Source organism: Topomyia yanbarensis, chromosome 2 (genome assembly GCF_030247195.1).
Source record: "Topomyia yanbarensis strain Yona2022 chromosome 2, ASM3024719v1, whole genome shotgun sequence".
In the NCBI taxonomy this organism is placed as follows: Eukaryota; Metazoa; Arthropoda; class Insecta; order Diptera; family Culicidae; genus Topomyia; species Topomyia yanbarensis.
In genome coordinates, this window is record NC_080671.1 from 459848934 (window position 1) to 459873833 (window position 24900).

The 24900-nt window shown below is 42.0% G+C and overlaps 3 protein-coding genes across 3 annotated transcripts; 1 reads left to right on the forward strand and 2 right to left on the reverse strand.

The window, feature by feature from the left end:
* Positions 1-4222: 4222 nt before the first annotated feature.
* LOC131685964 (tRNA (cytosine(34)-C(5))-methyltransferase) lies at positions 4223-6715 on the reverse strand. The gene is made up of 5 exons (XM_058970006.1): positions 6546-6715; positions 5065-6484; positions 4656-5000; positions 4442-4594; positions 4223-4375 (listed from the first exon to the last, which is right to left on the reverse strand). The coding sequence occupies exons 1-5, from the start codon at positions 6615-6617 to the stop codon at positions 4323-4325; spliced, it is 2043 nt and encodes a 680-aa protein (XP_058825989.1). The 5' UTR covers positions 6618-6715; the 3' UTR covers positions 4223-4322.
* A 97-nt stretch (positions 6716-6812) lies between these two features.
* Positions 6813-13937, forward strand: LOC131685965 (large ribosomal subunit protein bL20m). Its single transcript, XM_058970007.1, has 4 exons — positions 6813-7017; positions 7232-7440; positions 7496-7584; positions 13880-13937. The coding sequence occupies exons 1-4, from the start codon at positions 6931-6933 to the stop codon at positions 13897-13899; spliced, it is 405 nt and encodes a 134-aa protein (XP_058825990.1). The 5' UTR covers positions 6813-6930; the 3' UTR covers positions 13900-13937.
* A 5309-nt stretch (positions 13938-19246) lies between these two features.
* LOC131685966 (probable methylcrotonoyl-CoA carboxylase beta chain, mitochondrial) lies at positions 19247-21455 on the reverse strand. The gene is made up of 3 exons (XM_058970008.1): positions 21205-21455; positions 20318-21121; positions 19247-20258 (listed from the first exon to the last, which is right to left on the reverse strand). The coding sequence occupies exons 1-3, from the start codon at positions 21340-21342 to the stop codon at positions 19452-19454; spliced, it is 1749 nt and encodes a 582-aa protein (XP_058825991.1). The 5' UTR covers positions 21343-21455; the 3' UTR covers positions 19247-19451.
* Positions 21456-24900: the final 3445 nt, after the last annotated feature.

Genomic DNA, 24900 nt, shown 5'->3' on the forward strand with positions numbered 1-24900 from the left:
GAGTCGAATCTCTCTTTTTGTTTTTGACAACACTAATAAGTGCGAAAGCGACGCACAACTCAAAAGTAAGTTAAAAGAACTTATTCTGCAGGTTGTTTTATTTAACCGTGTATCCAAACGAACATGAAATTTGACGTATTTCTATTGTGTATACGTCAAATTCCATGTTCGTTTGGATACGTCATGGCTTCTTGGCCACACTCTAACTAGAGTGCTCTAGTAAACAACACACTTCCATACGCGACCTCTATATGCCAAAGCTTAAGTTGCCCACGTGAAGCTTTTGTCACATGACGTTCTGACAGATGACGTTTCAGAACTTTTTATAGCACGTTCCGTATGACAGTACTGTGAAGTGCCGTACTGTGAATGGCAAATTGTTTACATACAAAGAATATTGCGTTCGTGCATCACAGCAAAGTATTCTTTTCCAACACCGTATGCAGTTCACGAGCTGATACGTAAGGAGAGTATCGAAAAACCTCTTGTAGGCGAAGGTGCGCAAACGGCAATAGCCGAAGCCAATACTGGGCCGAAGAAGCCCACTGAAACATCGAGTAGCATACAGCCTGCGACTAACTGTCGGCAAAATAACGAAGTATTGGTCCCAAAAATCGACGGACGAAAAACACCAAAACATTCGCTGCATACAAGTAAACCTTCATCACGCAAACGGTGCCACAAGCGTGTTTGCCCCGAGATTCACCTAAGAGCACCGAGACATCGCTCTTATACAGGAGCCGCGGGCAAATAAATACAAAATCTTTGGTTTAAATTCCTCAGCTCACAAATTAGTATATTCTAAAGGCGGCCAACTCCAAGGGCTGCAGTTCTGATAAACGGAGCAATAAAATTATTTCCAAATATTAAAAAAACATTCAACGAAATAATTAATATAAATACCAGAGGTGAGTACCTATACTAGTTTACCTTTCGTCAAATGATGTCGATGTATGTAACAAAGGAGTTGTACCTACATTTATGAACGCAGTTAGAAGTGAAGTGCTGGACCTCACGTTTTGCAGCAAAAAAATAAAGGAAAAGATAGAGTGCCAACGCGAACCTAGGCTGTCAAACCAGAGACACATAATGTTCGCAATTTGAAGCCAATAAACTCACAGTGCGAAAATACAGGGAAATGAGGAAAAGAAACTGGTGTGTATTCCACTCACACCTGGGACAGTTGAAAAGAATGAAGAGTAAGATCCAATTTCCAGCAGATCCGGATAATTCGGTAAATCAACATAAAATCTACCCGTTCTATAAACCAAAAATTATTGGTAACTGGTCAGACCACAGGGCTGCCAACCAAATACAACGCTGAGGTGAGTTGAGAAAAGCTAAAAAACTAAACTATTTGTGAAAACATCGGAAACTTTCCAGAGGCAGTTCGTCTTCAAAAAACCTTATCAAAGGATCGCACAAGTGGCCTATGGAAAGGGAAAAAAGGCGAGGTTTCTCTCACCATTGTCAATAATGAGACGTTGGATTTTCTAATGAACATCAACTTTCCTGACTCAGTTTGTTATTTTATATTGGCTCAAATGGCACGTTCCATGTATGTAGTCAGGGATTTGTGCCTTGCTGTGTCTTCTCATCATTTCCTAAGCGGAAGGAAGTAATGATTGTTGTAAATATATAAATGTAAATAGTTCTGTAATTATTAGTTAATTTTGTTTCGTTTAATCTAATTAATATTTAATTGTTCGTTAATCATATTTACCACGTTCATAAAATTAGTTGGTACAGTAGCGCGAGAGTCTCATTTAAAATGGACTAGCTATAATCCACTTGAGTTAGATGGCAGTTTAATTTGGCTACCAAAAGAGGTTATCGACCTTATCAAGAGTTTACGAACCCTTTGCACCCTTCGGTGAAGTCTGTTTCACTCTGATGACTGGTAAGCGACAGGCTGGCACAATTGAAGCCACCCGTTGAAATGAGATGCTGTTATGTAGCTGGGGAAACTCGGGACTGTTAATGCGAATTCGAGAATGTCGCTATCATCCACTGCGTGGAAAATACGTCAGATCCGCTAACGAAGGTCTTCAAACCGCGGTTAATCTGAGGATTTCCAAAGCCCAATAAACCACTTTGAACTAATCAGTTGAAGAGGCAAGAGTGGTTCGTCATTTTTTGCGCCGTGATGTGTTCAGCGTGGTAATCAAATTCGGCCTTAAAAGTTTTACCAAGTTCTATAATCAGTTTCCCATCCCCAACAGAATAGCAATTGATAGTGTAACCCAATTGGCTTGGCGATTCTTGTGTGCGCACCTAAGAAGATTTTAAGGTAAACGCGTAGTTTTGGTTACCAGAAAAAAAAACAATCAAAACCACAATACAATTTGGTATAACGCCAGCCTTTGCCCCAACCGAATAAATCGCCGCTATTGACACCAAAGCAACAACAGGAGGAAACAGAGACAGGAACGCACGTGTTCGTACACACTTGCATATTGGGGTAGGGCAGAATGATCGTTTTTTTCAGTACAGCACTTTTTTGGTTCTATTTGGGGTCCCAAATAACTGCAAATTTTGGGGCCGATTGGTTTTGAACCGGGTTAGCGCATTGCGTTTGAAAATAGTATGTGAAAACCTACTTTTTGCATTTTCAATTCTACAGACTACAATTCTTCCTGAAGTATGCCAACAAGTAGATAGAAGTATAGTATAGGATATGCTGAACAGCTTTGCCGAAGGATGTATGGTGTTAGAATGTCTCTAAAACAAGTTATAGCTGTTCAAAGTTCGAATTAAATGCCAAAAATCTTTTTTTGCCAATACTGCCGGTGTACCAATGATATTTCGTACAGCATACCAAAATAACATACTCAACTTCCGTATCTCAGCCTGTCGCAGAGACGAGCAAAGAATGCGGTTACTAAGCATTGCGTTTATCCAACGCGAGATACATGACTGCGCGTCGCTTCCAGAATAGACTGGAAGGACACATTGTCAGAAGCACCCTCAATATCTACGAATGCACCCAACCTAGACTGCTTGGATTTTAGAAAAAAAAAATTAAGCTGATAGGCCTAAAACTCATGGCTTCTTTATATAGCTTGAGGGGGAGGGTCCTTTATGAATAAATCTAAAGGTTATTTCTCGCCATGCTTTCGGGAGCAAGACGTAGTGTGCTAACGGCCACGAATCCGAATCACCAGAATGAGATTTGTGAGCATTGTTCAGCTCCAGATCGATACAACCTGGAAAGTGCGCGTCGAAGAATCAATTGAGAACAGTTTTTTCGTCCGTCACGTAAACATCATATCTGGTTTTTAAAAAGTTCATTTGAAAATCTTTCGATTTTGAAAAAAATGTATTGAACCTGTTAGCCTCGCATTCAGACTATACCTTAGTGCATAGGTATTGCCAGCCAACCCGCACTGCAGATCTTTCTTATTATTCTTTCAAGCTCAGGTTCCCTTAGTCGATTTAACAGTACGAAATGGAGAAGCATCTTCGCAGGATGCTACTATGAATGAGTTTATCGTACCCACGACGTCGTCCATGTCGCCTAGTTGATTAATTGTTGGAATATATAATTTCCATAAAATGTAGTCGCCAAGTTTTCCAAAAAGAGGTCCCAGTTTGTAGATTTAGGATTTACATTGAGGGTGACATCAAGATGATCGAAAAACATTTACGATCGGATAAATACAGTACAGTTTCATTTGTAACCGGTCAATGTTCCAGCGCATGCGAAACTCTTTCTGAGCTAAGCGTTATGTCTAACACCTCCTTTCTTCCAGACCTCGCAAAAGTTGGTCGGTTTCCTACATTCAGAATATGTTGATTTGTACTATTTATGTACATACTCCATCAGTCGCCCGAATCCAATTTTTGTTTCCTGCTAGTAGCAGTGAAACTACTTCTACTGTTAGGAAATGAGAAGGTAGACGGTATGATGAAGTTGAATACGCTGTTGTAAGCGTTTCAAATATAGACCATATGACCCAATTACATTTACATTTCGATTTACAAATAACAAGTTTGGTGACATTCTTATAAAACTAACGATTCTCAGCGGTACCTCCCTAACAACAATCCCGGACTATCGTAGTGCAATTCTAGTGTTTTCCTACTGTCACTTGGTTTAGGTCTTCTGTCTCGGAGTCAATAAGTTGGACAACCTTGATTGACTCCTGCTAGACTCATTAATGTCCATTCACCCACCAGTTTATTCCAGATAGCCCGCACCCATATTAAACAGTATTCCGAATGATTTTTAAAATATTTTTTGAATCTAGAAACTAATATTGTATAAAGAACATCAACATTAAATAGGTTGGGCGATCTCCAAAATGTATAGAACGGAATCGTTAAGCTGGCTGATCCACGACAGCTTCCTTTCGTTCCTCAAACTTATTTTTCTCTGAAAATAGAATACACTATCTTAGTTTTTTTGTCCACTCTCTGCCATTCCGTATTTCATAGTTACCGTATTTGGACACGTCCGCTCCCAACAACCGCAGCATGTGGACCGTGTCGTGTTGATCAACGTACGCCCGCAGACTTTTGGCACCACGCCACCCGACCAGGTTCATCTTCAAACCATCCTCCGCTTTGTACTGCAGCACACAGCTACCTGGTTCTGAAATAAGCTCAAATTTAAAATTGTGAACAAAATGCGCGTTCTCAACTATTCAGTTTACCTAGATTTTCAACCTCCTTCTGAATGGTTTCGCTTAACGCATCTAGCACCGGTGGTTTCGTCGGGTCACTATTGGACAACAGCTTGATCAGGTCGTTCTTCCCGATGGACAGTCGTCTGTCCTTCCCAATGAAGCTGATTATACTTCCGAGACCTTCCTGGGCCAACCGAAAATCGCACAATCGGTTCCGATTGTCACACCGAACGAACGTCTTCACCCCAAGATTGATGAATTTAATCCGTTCCTCGTTTGTGCTGACTATATTACGCAGAATATCTGCGCAGAAGTAGACGTTTTTCTTCTTACCTTCTCGGCAGCGCGTTAGCAGGTTAATTGGATTGAAATCTGCGATGGGAAAAGGATTAACATCTTCCGTCTTCTATTTGGCTACAAAAACAATTCATCTTACCATCCGAAAGCTGGAAAAATTTCTTTATCGACTCGTATATTTCCTCAGTTCCATCGAAAAACACAAATGGGTCCTCCTTAAAACCTCTGTTATATTTCTGTTTCTTTTTCGGCGGCTGTTCTGCCGATTGCACACTAGACGGCTCAACTGGTGCCTCTGCCGTTATCTGTTGATCCGATTCCCAAGGAAGTTTCTTCTTCTTCTCAAGCAGTGCGATGAAAAATCCTCCCGTGTTCTGCTGATGGGGTAAAACTCGAATGCACCGCGTTAGATTGAACTTCTCCACCTCGTCTGGAGTAGGAGGGAACATATACGGACGTAGCGTTGAACGGTATATTTCAGGCACTTCTTCGTATGATTTAAAGAATCGCAAATCCTTGGAAGTGGCCGGTTCCCAATAGGTTAAACCCGGATTGTGCTTCAGCGATGGCAACAAATGACTCGCTTCGACAATCTCTAAAGAATCTCCAGCCTCCAGTAACAGGTGGTGTAAAACTGCTTCGTTTTCAATGGGATTCAGGGAGCAAGTAGAATATACTAACTTCCCGCCTACCTCCAACAACTCAGCACCACGTTTCACGATACGATACTGTAACCCGTGAAGATTATTCGCTTGTCCCAAGTTCCACTTTGTCCAAATGTCCGCATTCTTGCGCAGAGTCCCATCACCCGAACAGGGAACGTCACACAGTATCCGATCATACCGGAGCGTCTCCAGTTCGCCCGCTGCGTTCTTCAGCTTCAGTTCGGGAAACTGAGAACTGTCGGCGTTTGTTACCAAACAGCACGGCGAACTTAACCGTTTCGCTTGATGGACCAACATGTAACAACGGTTGTTGTCGATATCGTTGGCCAGGACAAAACCTGTCGGCAGGTTCTCACCACCAGCGTGCAGGGCCTCGATCAGTTGGGCAGTTTTTGAGCCAGGCGCAGCGCACATATCCAGAACTTTGTGATGTGGTTCTACTCCCAGCACCAGAGGAGGGATCATCGATACAGCCTCTTGCCGGCTAATGTTACCGGAACTGGTTTCGGCTATTAGGAAATTGTGCAATTTGTACAGAGGCTCCGATCGTCGAATATCTTTTCTTGAAAGTTCTAGCTGCCATGCGAACTCATTTGGGTACCACGATAAGCATATTGGTTCCTGTATCTGCTCACCAGTTTCTTTCAACTCAGCGGCTGCTCGATAGTATTCGGTAAAGAACTGATCCTTGATAATTTTCAGCAGGGCGTGTGCTTGATTCTTCGAACCAGTTATCCGGAATGTGGTGGGTAAATTGGAGCGCAGCTGGTCCATGAATTTATCCCATTGCTCCGCAATGCAAATATTCTGATGTTTGTAGTAAACTTCGAAACTTGCATTTTCGCGTATTATACCTTCATACGGCTTGTCTCTTCGTACTGGTTCTGATTGATCCTGTATCAACCGGGGAAATAATGTTAGCACATAACCTGATTCGGGTCGTTGTTATATTTACCTTCTCTTTTAACTCCCGTTTCTTCTTAGCGAACGGATTCTGCTTATTGGAGTAACCACGTTTCTTTCCCATAATTCGAGTAATATTAGCTATCGCAATGAACAGGAAAAAAGTTCGCTTTTCCACGCTATATCGCTATTTCCACCACGCAGTGAAACATAAACACAAATTGATCAGCGAATAATGCATTTTAAATGCATATGACAGCATTAATTTTTTAGTACACCGCAGGGATAGGAAACCAATATCATCGAATATTGCCACCTGGGATACATGTGACATAATCGAATGGATCAGTGTTTTTGTTAAAATATTCGGAACCGCGTTCGATTGTAGTTTTTTGATTAGTCGTTTATCCGGAAGAACTCCGGAAATATCGATCTAAATGGTGTTCACGACCGTGATCAACCTAGTGCGAGCCCGGGGACCGGATGAGTTTTGGAGAAAACGAAAAATCTTCAAGCTAGCTGCGGTAAGTTTCAACTTCCAGCAGAATCGTAACCAACAGCTGAAATCAGGTGCCCTTACACGATCAGCATTTTTGTCAATATTCGAGAATATCGACAAAAGTATTGAAGTGTAATGGTGGAAGGTGGGATTGACGTATTGAAGCACTATCGTCAATACTGTGTATTGACAAAAGTATTGAACGTGTAAGGGACTTCAAGTAAAATTGTCCATTTAAGCATTACATTGGGCGACCACGGAACTGCTACTCGATAACCATCCGAAGCGTGCATAGAGCCCTCGCGTACGCAACCAAGGGGAGAAAGTTGAAAAAACAGGATATGCGAGAACTGTGGACGCAACGCATAAACGCCGGTTGTGAACAGCATGGCATGCAGTATCCGATCTTCCAGGAGGGACTATACCGAAATGACGTCTTATTAAATCGGTAACCTGGCGAGTGTTCGTGCACAACAATTATTTTAATTAATACGTTTTTGTAGGAAAGTCCTGGCAGATCTGGCCATTTGGGAACCGAGAACTTTCGAAGCACTTGCCCTCATTAGTCAGACGGTTCCAGAAGGGGATGGAGGTAAGTGATAGGATCTCTGCTGCAAACTTTGGCGGACATGAACCCATTTTTGTTTAGTTTGACCATTTTGGTTTCGAATTCATCTCGTCAGTAAGTAGCACCGACTTGGTATCTAGTTAGACGATGTATCTAAACTAGTACCCAAATTAGCACTAATTAGACACAAAAAATCCAAACAGTTCAATCAATTTGCACATTAAGTGCCGATTTCTTCACCCTAGCTTAACGCTAAAGTCACGTTTAAACGTACTGGTGAACCCTGGTTTGAAAGAGCTCCCGGGAGTTACAGAGGAGGTGCTCGACGAAGAGGCGGGTGTTGCAGGATTTGCATTCTGTTATTGGGACGCTGAAGATGGGGTGTGCGTGGGTCACCCTGGCGTGCCCCATTCAGAATCGGGAGAGTATCTTTTGCTCCTTTTGGTTGTCCCAGTCCGTCCAACTGATGATTGATTTCTTGATATTTTCTGTGTGGCCTTGGGATCTCTGACAGTGGTGGATGAATCAGTGGTATCCGTGGTAGCCCCTGTGAATGTCGGAGGCTGGGGTCTCGTCTGGGAATTTGGTTTCGGGCTCGTCTGCCGCTAGATGGTCGGCGTCCGTGTTTCCTTTGATATTTGTTGCCAGGGACCAAGCATAGCTTGACAAGGGGGTCTCGAAAGCCTTGACCTTTAATGTGTGGGTGAAACTATCGTCAATGTTCGGTCCGTACTCGTGCCACGCTTGTGCTCTCACACGCCGATCGATGGTTGGGAGAGGATTGTTGACGAATTACTGATGTATGTTGGCTGCGAACTTAAGTAGGGGGCATTCGTGCCCGAAGTCTTCTCGAGGAGGTTCAGTGCCCGTTTGAAAGCTATTCTAGCTGCTTCCGAAGTGTAGGGTAATATTCCGGCCCCCACGTAGGCTGCTTGGTAGTAGCCCGGAGGCTATTCTCACCGCTCCGTAGTATAATGGCCCCAGAATATTGGAGAGTTCTAGGTTTCGGCACGCCAGTTAGATCCCACAGAAGATTTTACTGTGTACTAGAGATCGCCCGACATTCAGTGCTATTCTGCTATTGTTTTGGCGGGAGCAGATAGTGCCGCTTTCATAGTCCTTTCTAAGACGTTGGAAGTGGGGCGTCATCGCTAGTTTTCTTTCGATGGTGATTCCGAGGACGACTGGTTCCTATGTTAAAAGCGCGTAAATGTCATGGAGACGGATTGGATGGGAGTTTGCTAGGTGGTGGGTGCCGGAGCAGTGTGTGATAGCGCATTTTCGGCAGAGACGTCGAAGCTGGAGTTGGGTGCCCATAGGCCAATCACATTAATGGCCACATCGAGTGATATCCGGGTCCGTGGGATCGTTCCTCCCAGGGTCATCAGAATGATGTCGTCCGCGTAGACGAATATGTAGACGCCTCTGGGTAGCGCAGTGAAAAGCGTGTTCATCCTAACAAGGAATAATATCACGGGTATTACTGAATCTCGCGGTGCTTCGTCTCGCAGAACTTCTGGGATAATGTACCGCCTATGCAGACCCGGAAGCGGCTGTTGGTGAGATAGTTTGTGGTGTTGAAGTACGCCTTCGCGCCACACTGTGTTGTCGGCTTTTACCACATCGAGGACGGCGATGTCGGCGTGAAGGTGTTGCCCAGCACTTCTCCGAGGGAGCCTAGCCCTTTCGGATGGCGCATTGTCGAGAGCTGAGAATTTTGGGATCTCCAGCCACGTGGTCAGTCGCCGGTTGGTCAATGAATAACTGCATCTGCCATACGGGAGCGGTTGGTGGTAAGCCTAGTTTACACTTGTATAACAATGAAGCTATTAAAACAGGGTTGCTATGATTAATAATAAAATCCACTTGTTTTGATGTCATGGTGCTTCTTTAGTTGATAACTTTTCTCAGCGAATTTTCACAAACTTAAAATGTTCCACGAATGTGTTCAGTTGAAGAATACCTTTAGAAATATATAGTGTTCTCATGAACTGATTGATGAGGTGATTGTTTTAAGAATTTATTTTGAATCTTAACCGATTTTCCATACTAATTTCCATATAAACTTTGAAATTTTTGGAGGGTCCGTAGACACAACCGATCGGTACCAAAATTTGCACAATTACTAAGGGTCATAAAAGTAATCAATAAAGCCTGGTGGAGCTAAAAGTCAAAAATTGAACCAGTCCATTGATCATCCTTTCCAGAGTTATCGCGGTGCGTGGCAGCAAGGTGATTGGTCGGAAGTCGCTAGGGGAACGGGTGCTCTGGCATTTTTGGGGATGGGTACAACATTCCTCCACAGACAAACAGACGTAACAGCTCGAAGAAAATTCTAAAAAAATCATCGCCCACGTTATACTAGCGACATCTGTTGAACACATTGCACAAAATGTGATTCTGGCAACCATGGGAAATAATATTTTTCAACCGAAGTCCTGGCAACAATGCCCACACCGCTTGTCAACTGCAAGATAGTAGATGAAAGGTAGGAGGATTGTTGCAGTTGTTAAATTTGAAGAGCGAAAGAGAAGAATCGCCTATGTCTCGTACTTAATTTCCATAGCATAATAATTACAATTGACAAATTTAAAGAATGCAGAGCTACGTCTGATTTTTTAGATCCAACTCAACCATTTATTGTTACGGGAAATTAGGCAACACCAAAATAGTTTTCGCGGACGCCACGTTCAATTTGATGTGATAAAACTAATGCATTCAATAGTGACGAATTCTCCCACCTTTCTTACCCTTCATCTTGGTTTTCGGGTGCTTGCGGTAACGAAGTGACGCATTATGGCTATGTGTCAGAATCGCTTCACAAGCGCCACGCTCGGCGAGGTGGCGCATTTTTCATAATTCAAATCGACCGTTTTTTCTGTGGGCGATGAAAATTCATCTCGTGTTACGTCTGTTTGTCTGTGATTCCTCTGAGAAGGGTTCGGCGGTTGAGGAGCCCGGGTGGAAGCCGTCAATGAAATTGGTCAATCTATTTTTCTTGGCTATTAGGATTCTTTTTTCATGCGGCATTCATCAACGTCCTGAAGTTGTCCAGCCTTTGGTTCCGATGGGGATAGTTGGGCAAAGGGCTTTTCGACGCGCTTTGATGGCGGCGGCGACTTCCGGGTTCCACCGGTGTGCGAGTCGGTGTGCCCGACAGTTTGATCGGCGAGTATGTGCAGTCTCGGTTGAGTAGATTTTGTATTGAGACGTCGTAGGCGTCCTAGTCGCTGTTGTTGTACAGCTAGTATCTGCGCCGGGTAGTGCTGGGTGGGGGAAGGTTGGTTTATGTGTATTTTAATGGGGAAATGGTCGCTCCCAGCGATGTTGTTGGCCTTGGACCAGCCTCATGTCCCAACGATAGAACTGGAGGCGAAAATGACGTCGATAAATGTAGTGCTGCCATCGTTTAGTAAAACTCCATCGATTTCTTGCATGAATCGAATAATCTCGTTGTCCCGGTGGCAGCAATTGTCCGAACCCCATGCCGTGCTATGAGCATTGAGGTCCCCCATGACGATGAACGGGGCGGGTATCTGTTTGATCAGGTTGATGAGTTGCTTCCTGATGTAGAGACAGACGATGTTGGGGGTTGAGATTCGTTTTTGACCGCGATCAAGGGGAGGTATCTTGTGATAGCAGCTCCACCTTTATCCCCAAACCAATGAATTGATCGTTATTTTGGTCTCCCGCCATCTCCCACTTGTATCTATTTCCGAATCATGGAAAGGGGTCGACACCGGTGCATAGGCGTGTTTCTTGGATGAAGAGGCGGAGTGGCTCTGTGCGGGCAATTATATGCTGTGGATCTCCGAGGTTGTTCTTAAGACCATTAAGGTTCAAGTTACCTTTTTTAAGCATGTGTTAGAATTGAACGCTTGGTAGTGTGCGTAGGAAAATTTGTGTTCAGCGTTGCCACCGGATTATCCATTTAAACCTTTTTAAATCTCAAAAAGAAGAATATCAGTCGATTTATTAGATCATCACGATTCAATTCGTGCAAAATACCTGCTGGAAAAACCATCGGCTTAGCTGGATGGTGCTTTTGAAAAAGTGGCTGTGGTTTTTTCATTGCGCAGTTGTGTTGCGTGCCCCAGCTCGGTGTGGTAGTGTGATAAAAAATCACAGCCACTTTTTCAAAAGCACCATCCAGCTAAGCCGATGGTTTTTCCAGCAGGTATTTTGCATGAATTGAATCGTGATGATCTAATAAATCGACTGATATTCTTCTTTTAGAGTTTTGAAAAGGTTTAAATGGATAATCTGGTGGCAAAGCTGAACACAATTTTTCTTACGCATACTACCAAGCCTTGAGGTAACTTGAGCCTTAATGTTTCACTGAATTGCAAGTATGGATTGTCCTGCGGCAGGGTTGCTAGTTGTCGAGATATTGGAGAGGCTGTGCCGATGACAACCTAGAATGGATTCGGAGTCGTACGACTTTTCCAGCCCGCAGTTGCCTAAGGCTCTTCGGTGGAGTCCGGTACATTCGCTGTCAGGGCTAGAGCAAGGGAAGAGGTTTTTGACGTAGGACTACGTTTTTGTTTTCGATATAGGGGTGCACGTTGCAAATTTTACAAAAATGGTACGTAACGAAAAGTGGTTTAATTTTAAACGCATATAATTCAGCCATCTCACGATAAATTTTCAAATTTTTTGCGCATATCGCCCCGAAAAACTTCTAAGAATAGATTCCAACAGATAAACCCAAAGATTTTTGATATCATGGCATTAAAAATTTAAATAATGAGCAACCTAGTCAAAATATCGCGCATTTACACACAGAAGATAGCGCTTCCCTAGTCCAGAGTTGTGTACCTAGCGCGCTACGCTTCTATGAATGACGTCATCATCGACTATTTAAACGGACGGATTTCGCCTAGCCAGCTCACTTGCCTGTTGATCGGCAGGCGAAGCAGATCACCGCGCTGTGCGTTTTCACAGCCAGTGTAGCTGAGTTAGAAGTCCGTTACACTGCCTGTGGAGGTACCCAGAGAATGCGACTGAGCTTGTCCATTCAAACACTATGCTATCTTTTGTGTTGTGCTCGTTTCTAGCACACTTTTATGTATAATTATTCGTACACAAAATAGTTTGTACATGCGAGCTCCATTTGCAAACACGGTTAACATAGTGTCGTGGTATTAGTTGTCTCTTTCGCTCTACCCATCATCATCAGCGTTGATTCATTTTGCTTTGTGCGCTCGAGTTTAATGTTTGAGGCGAATCTGTAGGTAGGTAGATCTAATTTGATTCTAAATTGCACTACAAAAGTTAATTATTTATGTTCGTTCAATTCATTGATTTATTTCCACTTCACGTAATTCATTTTCACTCAGCCTATCCTATTTTGATTCTGCTAATAGATCATACTAAAATGCCTGTTTCTGAATGAATCTAGAATGAATACACTACCACTCGAAAACCGTTGCAAAAATGCATCCCTGCAAAAAAGTTCCTATATAAAATTATTTTCGATTCTTGTATAATTATAGTTTCGATATATGATTAAGACCACTGCATTCGCTATATTTATATGCGTACTTTAGGAAAGTTACAATGATGGCAAAATATAACTAGAATGCTTGGTCTATACATGAAATGTTATTATATTGTCTAAAATTAGATTTTTCTTCACTGGTCCGGGTTTTTTACCACACACAATCGAAATGTTTTTACAAGCTTATCTTATGCTATAAACATTTAGCTCCAGATATTAGTTCGGTCACAGTTTATTCGATGTTGATTGGTTGTGATTAAACCAAACGTAAGAAATATATTTGATTTATTATTACTATAAATGTACTAAGAAAATAAATCTTTTACATTAAGTAGTATAGTCCTACGTCTACAGCTCGTGCAACCCCATAGGGCTGCCCCTTGTAGTTTTTCCTAACACTTCTGCGTTTGGTGTTCGCTGTTGACGGTTGAGACTCGATGGTGAAGGTAGGGTAAGCTGGTCTTGAATAGCAGTTAATTGATTTTGTTCAGAAGGCTCTTTGGTACCAGGAGTTATATGATGGTTCAGTTGAATAGGGTTATTTCTCCTTTGGAGGAACGGGAGTTTTTTATGTCATAAACGATGCCCAGTGTCTTGTTCAGTTGCGAGTGGGGGATTTCGATTTTAAGACCACTATTGATTTTTTGTGTCCAATGTCTTTGTTTCATTTTCTTTCAATTTTCATGAATACCATTATTCCTTTTTGTTAAAGGCTAGTAAGCAGTTCTTGTGCTGCAAAATAAAGTTAATTAAACATATAAGAATATTTTTTAAAGTTAATCCAAAATAATCCATTAGAACTTTTTTCTCTTTTTTCAGATGCCTCATCAAATAAATAATTAAATAACATGTCATTAAAGAGTAGTTAAAACAATCATTTCTGAGAATTCCATTATTGCGAAAGAAAAAATTTGTTGTTCGTCAAAAATCGGATAATCATGGATTTGTTCAACAACAGTATGCCTGTGTTGTAGGAGACCAACCGACGGGCTTTCTTGGAGGTCGCTTCGACCTCCGCTGCCTGAGCCAGAAATGCATTTTTTCCGAAAATATGCGCTATTATCACACTCCCTATTGATGTTCACCAGCAAGCGCCCAATATTTACTAGACCTGTCGATTCCAGTAAAGGTCATTACCGAGTGTCTCGTCCGAGACGTGTTGCGAGGGTTGCGTGAAGAGACACAGTACACCGACCTTTTTATGCGATTGTACTGCCACATGGTACATCGGTGAATCGTTAATAAATATAAGTAAGGGCTCATTCATAAATGGCGTATCATTATATGGGGAAGGGGGGAGTTTTGCATTTTGTGATAATGTGTGACGACAGGAGGGTGGGCTCATGTCATGCTACGTAGCTTTTTTAAAGGGGGGGGGGGGAAGGGGAGGAGTTGCTTCTCTAATCTTCCGGTCATCACATCGCATGCTTTGGTATACTTAATATGTATAACAAACATGAAGATGTGACACAAGGTGCCCAAGAGCGCACTAAAATCCTGTCAATCCTATTTCTCATTGGATTGTCTGCTCTAAATATATCACCAGGGGATCATTCATAAATGATGTTGGATATTGACAATAGGGAAGAGCGTCACGTAACGAGATAAAAAAAAACTAAAAATGAATTTTAGACGTATCAGCGGATCAGGGATAAAAAAAAAGTACAACATTGTTTATGAATGGCTCCCAAACAAAGAATATTCCATAACGAATATCACGTAACATCGGTGACAGAGCATTGGGATCAAGGCCAAGTCCCCCCTGGGTCGTGCAAAACTGAGAAGCAACATCAATTTAGGCACAGATAACACACTTCCATTTATTTTCATTGTTTTATTTTTTTTTTTTTTGTTTCCTGCTACGATGTGTGCGGGAGAGCGGGACGGCCAACGAAACGGAAAGCCAGTGGCCCAAACAGATCAGGAACAGGAGGGAGCACTGCGAACAGGGAAACCGACAACAGAGGAGAAATCGTTTATTTATTTATTATAGCTACGATACTAATCACAATTGTTTTGCTTTTCTTGTTTCGTTTCAGCAAACCAAAATCTATACGGACTAGCACATACGAACAGTTAGGCTTTGTAGGTTCTCATCTTGAGAAATGACAATGACACTGTACGAGGTGGCGCTGGGCCTGTGGCCTTCGACTGGCATGGTCCATTCTCATTGATTCGGAAGTCTTTTTGGCTGGTTGGTAGATATGTCCTCCTACTTGCAAGTTGATCAATTCGCTTGGGTGGGGGACATGTGGATCCTACTAGTTGTCGACTCTTTTGATCGTGAGTATGAGGCTAGTTCAGGAAAGGAGTGCAGGACTGGCACCTAAGAGATAGTTAATTATTCAGGACTTGTTCTTATGATTACTAAACTCGACCAAGCACACCGACTCTCAGAAATGATAAGCAACCCTTTCGGGTCGGTGTGGTCTATTCGAGTCGAACCAGGCGGACATTCGGTTCGAGCAAACTTTATGGTTAATAGTGGATAAATATTTCTTATGCCTTTATTGGCAGAGATTCTTTTGCGAAATCCTAAAATACCTTCACTGGTATAGCTACTCAGGATAATAATAATAGAAAAATTATGATTTTGCCTGGTCCATAATGTAATGAATATGTATATTGACTAGAACAGGGATAATCGAGTTATTTTATAAGATAGAGAAGAAACAGCACAGTTGAAGGAAAAGTATTCGCGAGTAAGGACTAATACTGCTAGTATGTTTACCGTTTCAATTAATAGTCGATTGATCTGCTTCGGCCCTAGCAGACAAAAAGGAGATTAGGAAGAGACAGAAGCGGATTCAATGCGAAATTTGCCAATATGACGTTGACCCCAAGGCGATGGTAGGATTATTTTCCATAGGATGACAGACTAGATGACACGACGTTACACGCTCTGAACTTGCGCCAAATAGATTGTATGTATGTATGAAATTCGCGGACATCACGGCTGACTGCGATCTCTAATTTACTTAACAGTCGATTGATCCGCTTCTGACCTAGGGGACCCATGAGGAGATCAGGAAGAAAATAGAAGCGGAATCAGTGCGAAGTTTTAATTGCATCACTGACGACTTAGCACGCGTTGTTAGGAGCAGGATACATTGGACCAGACAAAATAGAGAACTTGACGTTACGTTAAGCTGCAGTCCCATCTGCCCGATAAAAAAAAAAAAAACTAATCACAATTATTTTGCTTTTCTTGTCTCGTTTCAGCAAACCAAAATCTCTTTACTATCTCTTCATTTTCTGTCTCCAACTATCCTCTATGTAATGTATCTGAAACTTGTGGGACTGGTTAACAACCGGCGCCTGCTTGTGGAAGAAACTGGTGTGCTATACGGACTAGCACATACGAACAGTTAGGCTTTGTAGGTCCTCATCTTGACAGAGTCTAGATGGGCGGATGAACGTCTGCCAGGGTGTGGGCTGAGAAATGACAATGACAATGTGTGACGACAGGGCGGTGGGCTCATGTCATGCTACGTAGCTTTTTTAAAGGGGAATTGAAGTTGACCTGATGTCACGACAATCGTTTCATCTAACATTTTTTTTATTTCAATTATAGAGGTTTTAACCTTTAGGTCATTCGCCTCTTCGGGTTAGAAAAATCTCTTAGGAAAAATTTCTAACCCTATGTGCGGGGTCGGGACTCGAACCCAGGTGCGCTGCGTACAAGGCAATCGATTTACCAATACGCTACGCCCACTCCCCACTAACATTTTTTTATTTTTCACGGAGACAAGGGAGAGGTTTCCCGTCAAGCTACATAATTACCAGGGGGTATTCAGAGGTTTGTGACGAAATGCTACGATGGGAGCGGGATGTTAAAAATCACTCAAAAAATGCTACTTCATTTATGGATATAGTCTAAACAATTTGACAGATCTATGAATTCGGTTTCGGCAGCCATGGCTAAAGACGCTGAATTCCTATGGATAAAGACTCGCCATCTCTATCTTATTCTTATTTTTTATCAGCAAGTGTAATTCCAATCGAGCGCGAGACCTGTCAAAAGCTCTCAATCGGAAGAAAATCGCTTCAAGTCCGTCTGGAACCGGGGCCATTGACAGGTTTCGTGCTCGATTGGAATGACACTGACAGGTAAACAAACGATTGATGTGTCGAGTCCAGAGGGATTCAGCGTCGTTAGCCATAGCGAAAGAAGTAAAGCAACTACGTTCGATTGTTTGTAATTAACGCCTGCTCGTTCTACACGCGTAAAAGTTCGTCATCGTGGAAAAGTTTGTGTCGGCCGGAGCACTCACAAGATGCTGTCGCTCCTGGTTCTGGCCGCCTGACGGTTTTGTGGCGTGCAGCAAGCGCTGAAGCGAAAACGGAAGCCAAGGTGGGGAAATCCTTCCCTAGTTTGAGACGGTTAGTCGGTGCAATCGGACTGACGGCCAAGAAGTATTTGGCGAACTTGAGAAAGCGAAAGTCGAGGTCGGCCGTGTCGGAAGCGCAAAAAAAAAAAAAAATTCAACGGATTCAGTATTTTTTATTAAAAACGTAATGTTTATTCTTCAAAAAAACGTCAATGAATATTGGAGAAGGGGCCCGTACGACTCAACTTAGTCGCTATGCTCTTACTAGAGTGCTGGACGGCACTGACATCCATTTTCCGGATCCTGATGATCAACTGCTTCGTATCCTTAGCCCGCCAATCATTTTTTTATACACTAAAGCACTGAGGGAGCCAAAGAAATCTTAAAGGGGATGGCACTGTGGCAAGTTGGTCGGGTATCTTTTTCTGCTCAGGATACTCCAGCGGCTTCCGGCCAGAAGACGTACTTACCATCCGCATGATGCTCCTTCAAGAACGGCAGAAGAATTTTCTCTAGACACTCCTCCTGTTACACTTGTTGATTGATGGCCAGACTGCTCGGCATGAACCACGACTTTGAAATCCCTATTCGATATGACGATGTACAGCATTACTTTTTTTCTTAAAATTTATGCTTAAACTTATATTTTACTTCGAGGGATGTGGCCGACTTGTCGCTTGAATAGTAGCTGTCATTTCCTGGTCTTCGATAGCGGAAAGTAACATTCGTCGTCCAGCACGAACGACGTCCCGCGGTAGTTCTTCGTCACCCACCGGCACTGCGATTTTACGATCGCTATCTGCTCGTCCGTGTACTCGGGGAACCGAGTCTTCTTCCGATAGATGATGTCCTCCATCTTGAGGGTTCGGTGAATCGAGGTATGGGAGCAGTGATATTTTCGACCGGCGTCTCGCAAACTCGTTCCGTCCTTGTTGTCGAACAGCTTTTCCAACGCAACCTTCTTCATCATTATCTTCGCCGGACGGCCGCTACCGGCCTGCCGCTCCACGCTCAGAGATGCCAGGATCCGGTAAACTGTACTCACGGGCACGTTTTCGTCTCCAAAGTGGTTTACCGTAAACTTTTTTTCCACGATGACCATGCGTTTCGTAAAACCGTACAACACGCTCGCGGAGTGCTTGCTGATTCGACGCCATCTTCAAATGAACTGACAGCACCCAAGCAAACATACCATCCATTTCTATGGAGTCCAGAGAGCAATTCTCTTGGAGAGAAAAAAATACGCTCTTTAATTACTGAAAGGTATTGAAATTATTCTCATTTTTTATTGAACATCCGTTACTGTATGAAGTACCCGTTGAAAGTTTGCGGCCTTCATTCACCACTCGAAGGACAAGATCGTGTTCTAGCCGGATCTGCAACGGCACATTACGCGACGCGGTCACTGAAGGAGATGGAGCGTTTGAATTTCCCAGTAGTCCCCAAGAATGTGCCCCGACTGCGTCCAATTGAATGTTTCTGGGCAAACTAGAGTGTAGGATCTATTCGAACAAATGTCGTGGCGAAAACCGAAAAGTAACTCCGCACGCTTAATGAAAATAACTCAAAAGTGAGTAACCAGCCTCTCAAATCCATAAAAAGTGCTCTTGGTCAAAAATTGAGTTTAATGGTATGGCAAGAATGCATTAAAATCAATAATAATAACAATGATACTAAGTGATTCTTTTTCATAAATGTTGAAAAAGGCGTTTAAATGGCGCCTTTGCGCTAATTCCTCCTAGTTTGAATTTGGTTAAGGGGGGCATGCATTTTTAGCCTAGGGCAGAAATGTCGATTAGACCGGATCTACACCAAAAATGTACTATAAGGAAAACCGAAAAATAGCTGATCATTCTTCCAATTAAAAATTGTGTAAACTTTATTCTTCTTATTACAAAATGTGTGCCAAGCACTAAATGCAAATTCTGTATTACAATTTAACAAATACATACATAATATGTTCGCTCTATGAGACATCACCTGATATAAAACCTGTAAACGTTTATTAAATGCACTTTAGTTCTTGCGATTGGAAGACGGAAATGCCCCTATCGGATCAATTACATGCGGAAAATGCCGAACTTGCTCTCCTGGATCGGTTTATTGAGTGCAGCTTGCAAGCTTAAACCCAGCACCTTCCTGGTATCGACTGGATCGATGATACCGTCATCCCACAACCGAGCGGTGCTATAATAGGGCGACCCTTCCGCTTCAAACTGCTTGATAATGGGAGCTTTTATCTTATCGCCAGTGGCTTCGGTCCATTCTTTCCCGGATCGCTTGTACTGTTCCTCGGTGATTTGCGCCAAAACACCGGCCGCTTGTGAACCACCCATCACCGAGATACGACTGTTCGGCCACATATACAAAAAGCGTGGAGAATATGCACGACCGCACATTCCGTAATTACCGGCACCGTACGATCCACCGATGATCAAGGTCAACTTCGGAACGTTGGCACAAGCAACCGCTGTCACCATTTTTGCTCCATTCTTTGCAATTCCACCAGCCTCTGCGTCACGACCAACCATAAATCCGGTAATGTTCTGTAAGAATATCAAAGGAATCTTCTTCTGCGCACAAAGCTGAATAAAGTGAGATCCCTTAAGGGCACTCTCCGAAAACAAGACACCATTGTTGCCAATCACCCCAACCAGCTGACCGTATAATCTTGCATAGCCACAAACCACCGTTTCACCGTAAAATTTCTTGAATTCAGTAAAACGGCTACCATCGAATATACGAGCTATCACCTCCCGCACATCAAACGATTTCGTCAGGTTTGCTCCTACAATCCCGTACAGCTCCTCCGCATCGTACCGGGGAGGCTCTGGTTCCGATAGGAAACTGAGACCGTCGTGATTCATCTGACGAAATAATACAATTTTAAATTATTCGATCATCCGAAAATTATTTTTAATCTTACCATCGCCTTCGAGGAATATCCAGCACTTTCATCAAACTCACTTTGTCGGTTCAAATTTTGTACGATCTGGCGTGCTAGATAAAGTGCATGTTCGTCATCTACGGCATAATGGTCAGTCACACCGGACGTCCGGCAGTGCATGTCGGCACCTCCCAGCTCTTCAGCAGATACAACCTCACCCGTAGCTGCTTTTACTAGTGGCGGACCAGCCAGAAAAATGGTTCCCTGTTTTTTAACGATAATGCTTTCATCGGACATTGCTGGAACATAAGCTCCGCCGGCAGTACACGATCCCATCACAACGGCAATCTGTGGAATGTTCAACGCCGACATGTTTGCCTGATTGTAAAAAATGCGTCCAAAGTGGTTTTTGTCTGGAAACACTTCGGCTTGTCGTGGCAGGTTGGCACCACCGGAATCAACAAGATAAATACACGGTAGATTGTTCTCTTGAGCTATCTCCTGAGCACGTAGATGTTTTTTCACCGTGACAGGGTAATACGAACCGCCTTTGACGGTGGCATCGTTAGCCACGATAACACAGTCTACGCCTTGTACCCGACCGACACCGGTAACGATTCCAGCAGAATTGACCACGTCCTTTCCGTACATATCATACGCGGCCAACGTGCTCAACTCCAGAAAAGGTGAACCCGGATCAATCAGCCTGTTGATACGATCCCTGACCAGCAATTTACCTTTGCTGGTGTGTCGTTTGATTGCATCCGGCCCTCCTCCATTCAGTACGTTTTCGGTGATAGATTTCAGCTCTTTAACCAGCTCACTCATTTGGGAGTGATTTTCCTACGTAAGTAGTAATGTATCTTTAAATTATCTAATTGTTGCCAAGCAGTACTAAGCCTGCATTAATTCAGATAAAAACTCACCTTGTACTCTGCGGATTGTCGATTAACTTCCGAAGTTAGCACGTTTGCCTCGGAAATGTGTAGGGCCCTGCATCGCTGTTGTAGCAGCTGCCGGAATGGGCTCAAGTTGGCCACAAGAAAGCGTGATTTCGAAAGCATATTAATCGCCAAAACCGACTGATTACATAAACACGAGCCTCCAGAAATATATCGAGTAACTTTCACTCGCAGCAGCGCAGCACGTTTTGTTTTTGTGTACTTGCGTATCTTCTTATCAGTCATTGCGCAGCGCACGGAGCAGTCCGCTTCAGACGTGACAGCTGTCTAAAGCCAATTGAAAGATTCGGGTATGTGTCGACACATAGGTGGCGCGATGGTGAGTCCGACACATCTAATGTCGTTTTCGCTTGAAGTAGAAACTAACTCAGTTTCGGACCTAACTGCTGTCAAACCGTTTGTTTGAAGCCAGTTTCCAACCTAGGTTATGCGCCACTGAACTGAAAACCGGGTTGGGTTCCAACCTGAAATATATTTCGGGTTCGCTCACACCATTGCTGTTTGGCGAGAACCCAACTCAGTTTCATTAAAAACGTTCGTTTGAAGCAACTAACCTGGGTTAGTTTCTTGGTTCTCAATCGAAAACGACATAAAGCTTGCCCGAATAGAAATGTACAGCACGGTAAAAAAAACTTTACCCATTTTATGTATTCAAATTGCCCATTTTCGGAAGTTATTCGAGCTGTCAAAAAAATGGGTATTTTTTGTTTCTAACAATGACTACTTTTTATCCATTTCACAACTACTCGATGAGGCAATGTCAATGGGTATATTGATCTTGATAATGGGTGAAAAATCCTTAAGCATTATTTCAAGCGAGTTAACCTGCAAACTAAGGATCGTAGTGGAACCTGCAAATTATCGCCCTGCATCGGAGCCCGTGGCGGAAACGGAACATTTCGGCAATGCTCCGAAAACAACGTCTGTTTAGACTACTGAGGATGTTGAAAATATGCGCCAGTTCGGCATTTTTAGAGCAGCCAAAAGATCCAGCCATCAAAAATATATCCAGTTGGCGGTTTTATTATGTTAAGTAGTTTTAGAATAGGATTTCTATCTAGATTCCTATACTTTTATGAGGAAACAATAATGTGAAATGAATGTTATTTTGTTTTTTTTTAATTCAGAAATAATTCTATTGACAGTATTTTTGATTCTGGCGCGAATTTCATGAATGGGTATTTTTTACGCATTTTGCTGTAACAGTTCTGCGAAAAATAATGGGTGAAACATACCCAGGTTGACGTACAAGGTCTGTACTTATTTATGGGTACAAACGCTTTACCCAGTTAATGGGTTATTCCACTTTTATTGAAAATGAGTAGTTTTCTACGCATTAATGGGTACTTGATTTTATCAGTGAGTAACAAAAAGTAGATACAAAACACTAGATAAGGATCGTCGCTGCACACTTAAAATCCATTACCTACCAGTAGGTAATTTTAATTTGCTGTCCTTATTTCACCGCCGGAAAACAAGCGAGAGGGAATGATTTTTTTAGTCAAAATTAATGGGATGAAGTTTAGTCGACTTTGGGGAATATCTCATTATTTTTGGGTAAATTTGGACTCCCTCTCTTTCGTTTTTCATTGGAGGAAGTAGGATGCACAGATTTAAAATTACCTACTGCTAGGCAATGCAAGTTTTCTGTGTGGTGTTCCCATTGTTTTCGCATCGGAACATGTTTGTTTTGCTTTCGGTATATATCTGTCAAGTTATCGAAAGTCTCTCTAGTAAAAGTCTTTGGTCCGCACTTTTGGTACACGCAGAAAAATATGGCCTGCTTGTAGTTGAACTTCGAATTAATAAAATGCAGAGTTTGCCTTTCTTCAATTCAGTCTCGTTTATTCTGCTGTGATTTTTATACATTCAAGATCGAAAACGTCCAATGCATAAAATTTACAGCAGAATAAACAAGAAGCAAACAGAAAAATTACGTGATATCTGCTATGAAACAAATTTCTATGTGGCATACTATTATAATTTCATTAGTTTTCACATGATATCTATGCGTGTGACAGAAATTTTTTATGTGCTACTACAAGTTGCAAAAAAATATGTGTGAAATCAATATATTCAATATAACGAATTTTCTCGGTGTACATTTTCGACTGTTATTGTTATGAAATGGAAGAGTTTGTATATACCGCACAAGGAAATGAAAATTCATTAAAATTCAGTACAGATTTAGACAATTTGTACATTCTAATTAGTGAAAATACATCAACCAAGAATGGCCATTGTTTTGCTGGCTAAAAGAAACAAAAATGATTAGTCGCTATGAAACAGCGATAGAGGATTATTTTGTGCTTTTTTATTTGGCCCATTTGATTCTTCTGTAGTAGCCTTTGAGCTGTTGGACATCATCCTCGATAATGCCGCAGCAGCAGTCGAAGCTCTCTTGCACGTATAGTCAGCAATAGGGCATCGCAAAAATTTTTTTTTTTGAATTCTTAAAGGCCCCCCTCTCATATTGTGACAAATGTCAAAGTAAGCTCAGATGCCAAATTTCACATCATTTGGACAATTCTAGACCCCCGCCCACTTCGCTTGAAATTTTTGAAATTGGTGCTATGGGAAAATATGGAGGAAAAATATATTAAATGCTATAACTTTTGAAGTAGCAATCAGAAAATTACAATTTATACCTTTTTTTAAAGGAAATAACCTTGGTATTAGAATAGAAATATTCCTGTTCCTAGAAAAATACGGGATGGTGGGGTAATGGGTCATTTTGGCCCCAAAATCCCCAATTTTTTAAATTTTTCTGCTCCGTGGTGCAAACCATACATATTTTGCAGTTTTTCTAATGTGAAAAAATCTCAAAAATCGAACGGAACCTTTTAGACGTTTAATACATCAACTTCACCTATTTTTCCAGGTATGAAACTTTTCTCATGTGATTTCTAAGCGCGTTTTTCACTATAAATAGTAAATTAAAAAAGAATTTTGTTGTTAAATGGAGTTAATATGTGCGATTTTATGATAAAAATGTAAAATCGAGACTATATGTCAGATAATTTGATGTTTCTGAATTTTACCGGTAACGAATCTATTTTTATTTTGTTCCTAAAGATTTTCCACGTTGAACAAGGTACAATTTATAAAAATTGAATGAAGAATAATAGAAATATATGCACAAGAAAATGATAAAATTTAATATAAATGACAAAAGGCCCTATAAACCCAACTTCGCGTATTCGGACAAAGGTCTAAAAGGTTCCATTCGATTTCTGAATTTTTTTCACATTAGAAAAAATGCAAAATATGTATGGTTTGCACAACGGAGCAGAAAAATTCAAAAAATAGGGGATTTTGGGGTCAAAATAATCCAGTACCCCACTTTCCCGTATTTTTATAGAAACAGGAATAGCTCCATTCCAATACTAAGGTAATTTCCTTTAAAAAGAGGTATAAACTGTAATTTTCTGATTGCTACTTCAAAAGTTATTGCATTTAATATATTTTTCCTTTACATTTTCCCATAGCACCAATTTCAAAAATTTCAAGCGATGTGGGCGGGGGTCTAGAATTGTCCAAATGATGTGAAATTTGGCATCTGAGCTTACTTTGACATTTGTCACAATATGAGAGGGGGGGCCTTTGAGAATACAAAAAAAAATTTTTTTTGCAATGCCCTAGTGGAGATCCCCCTTTGGT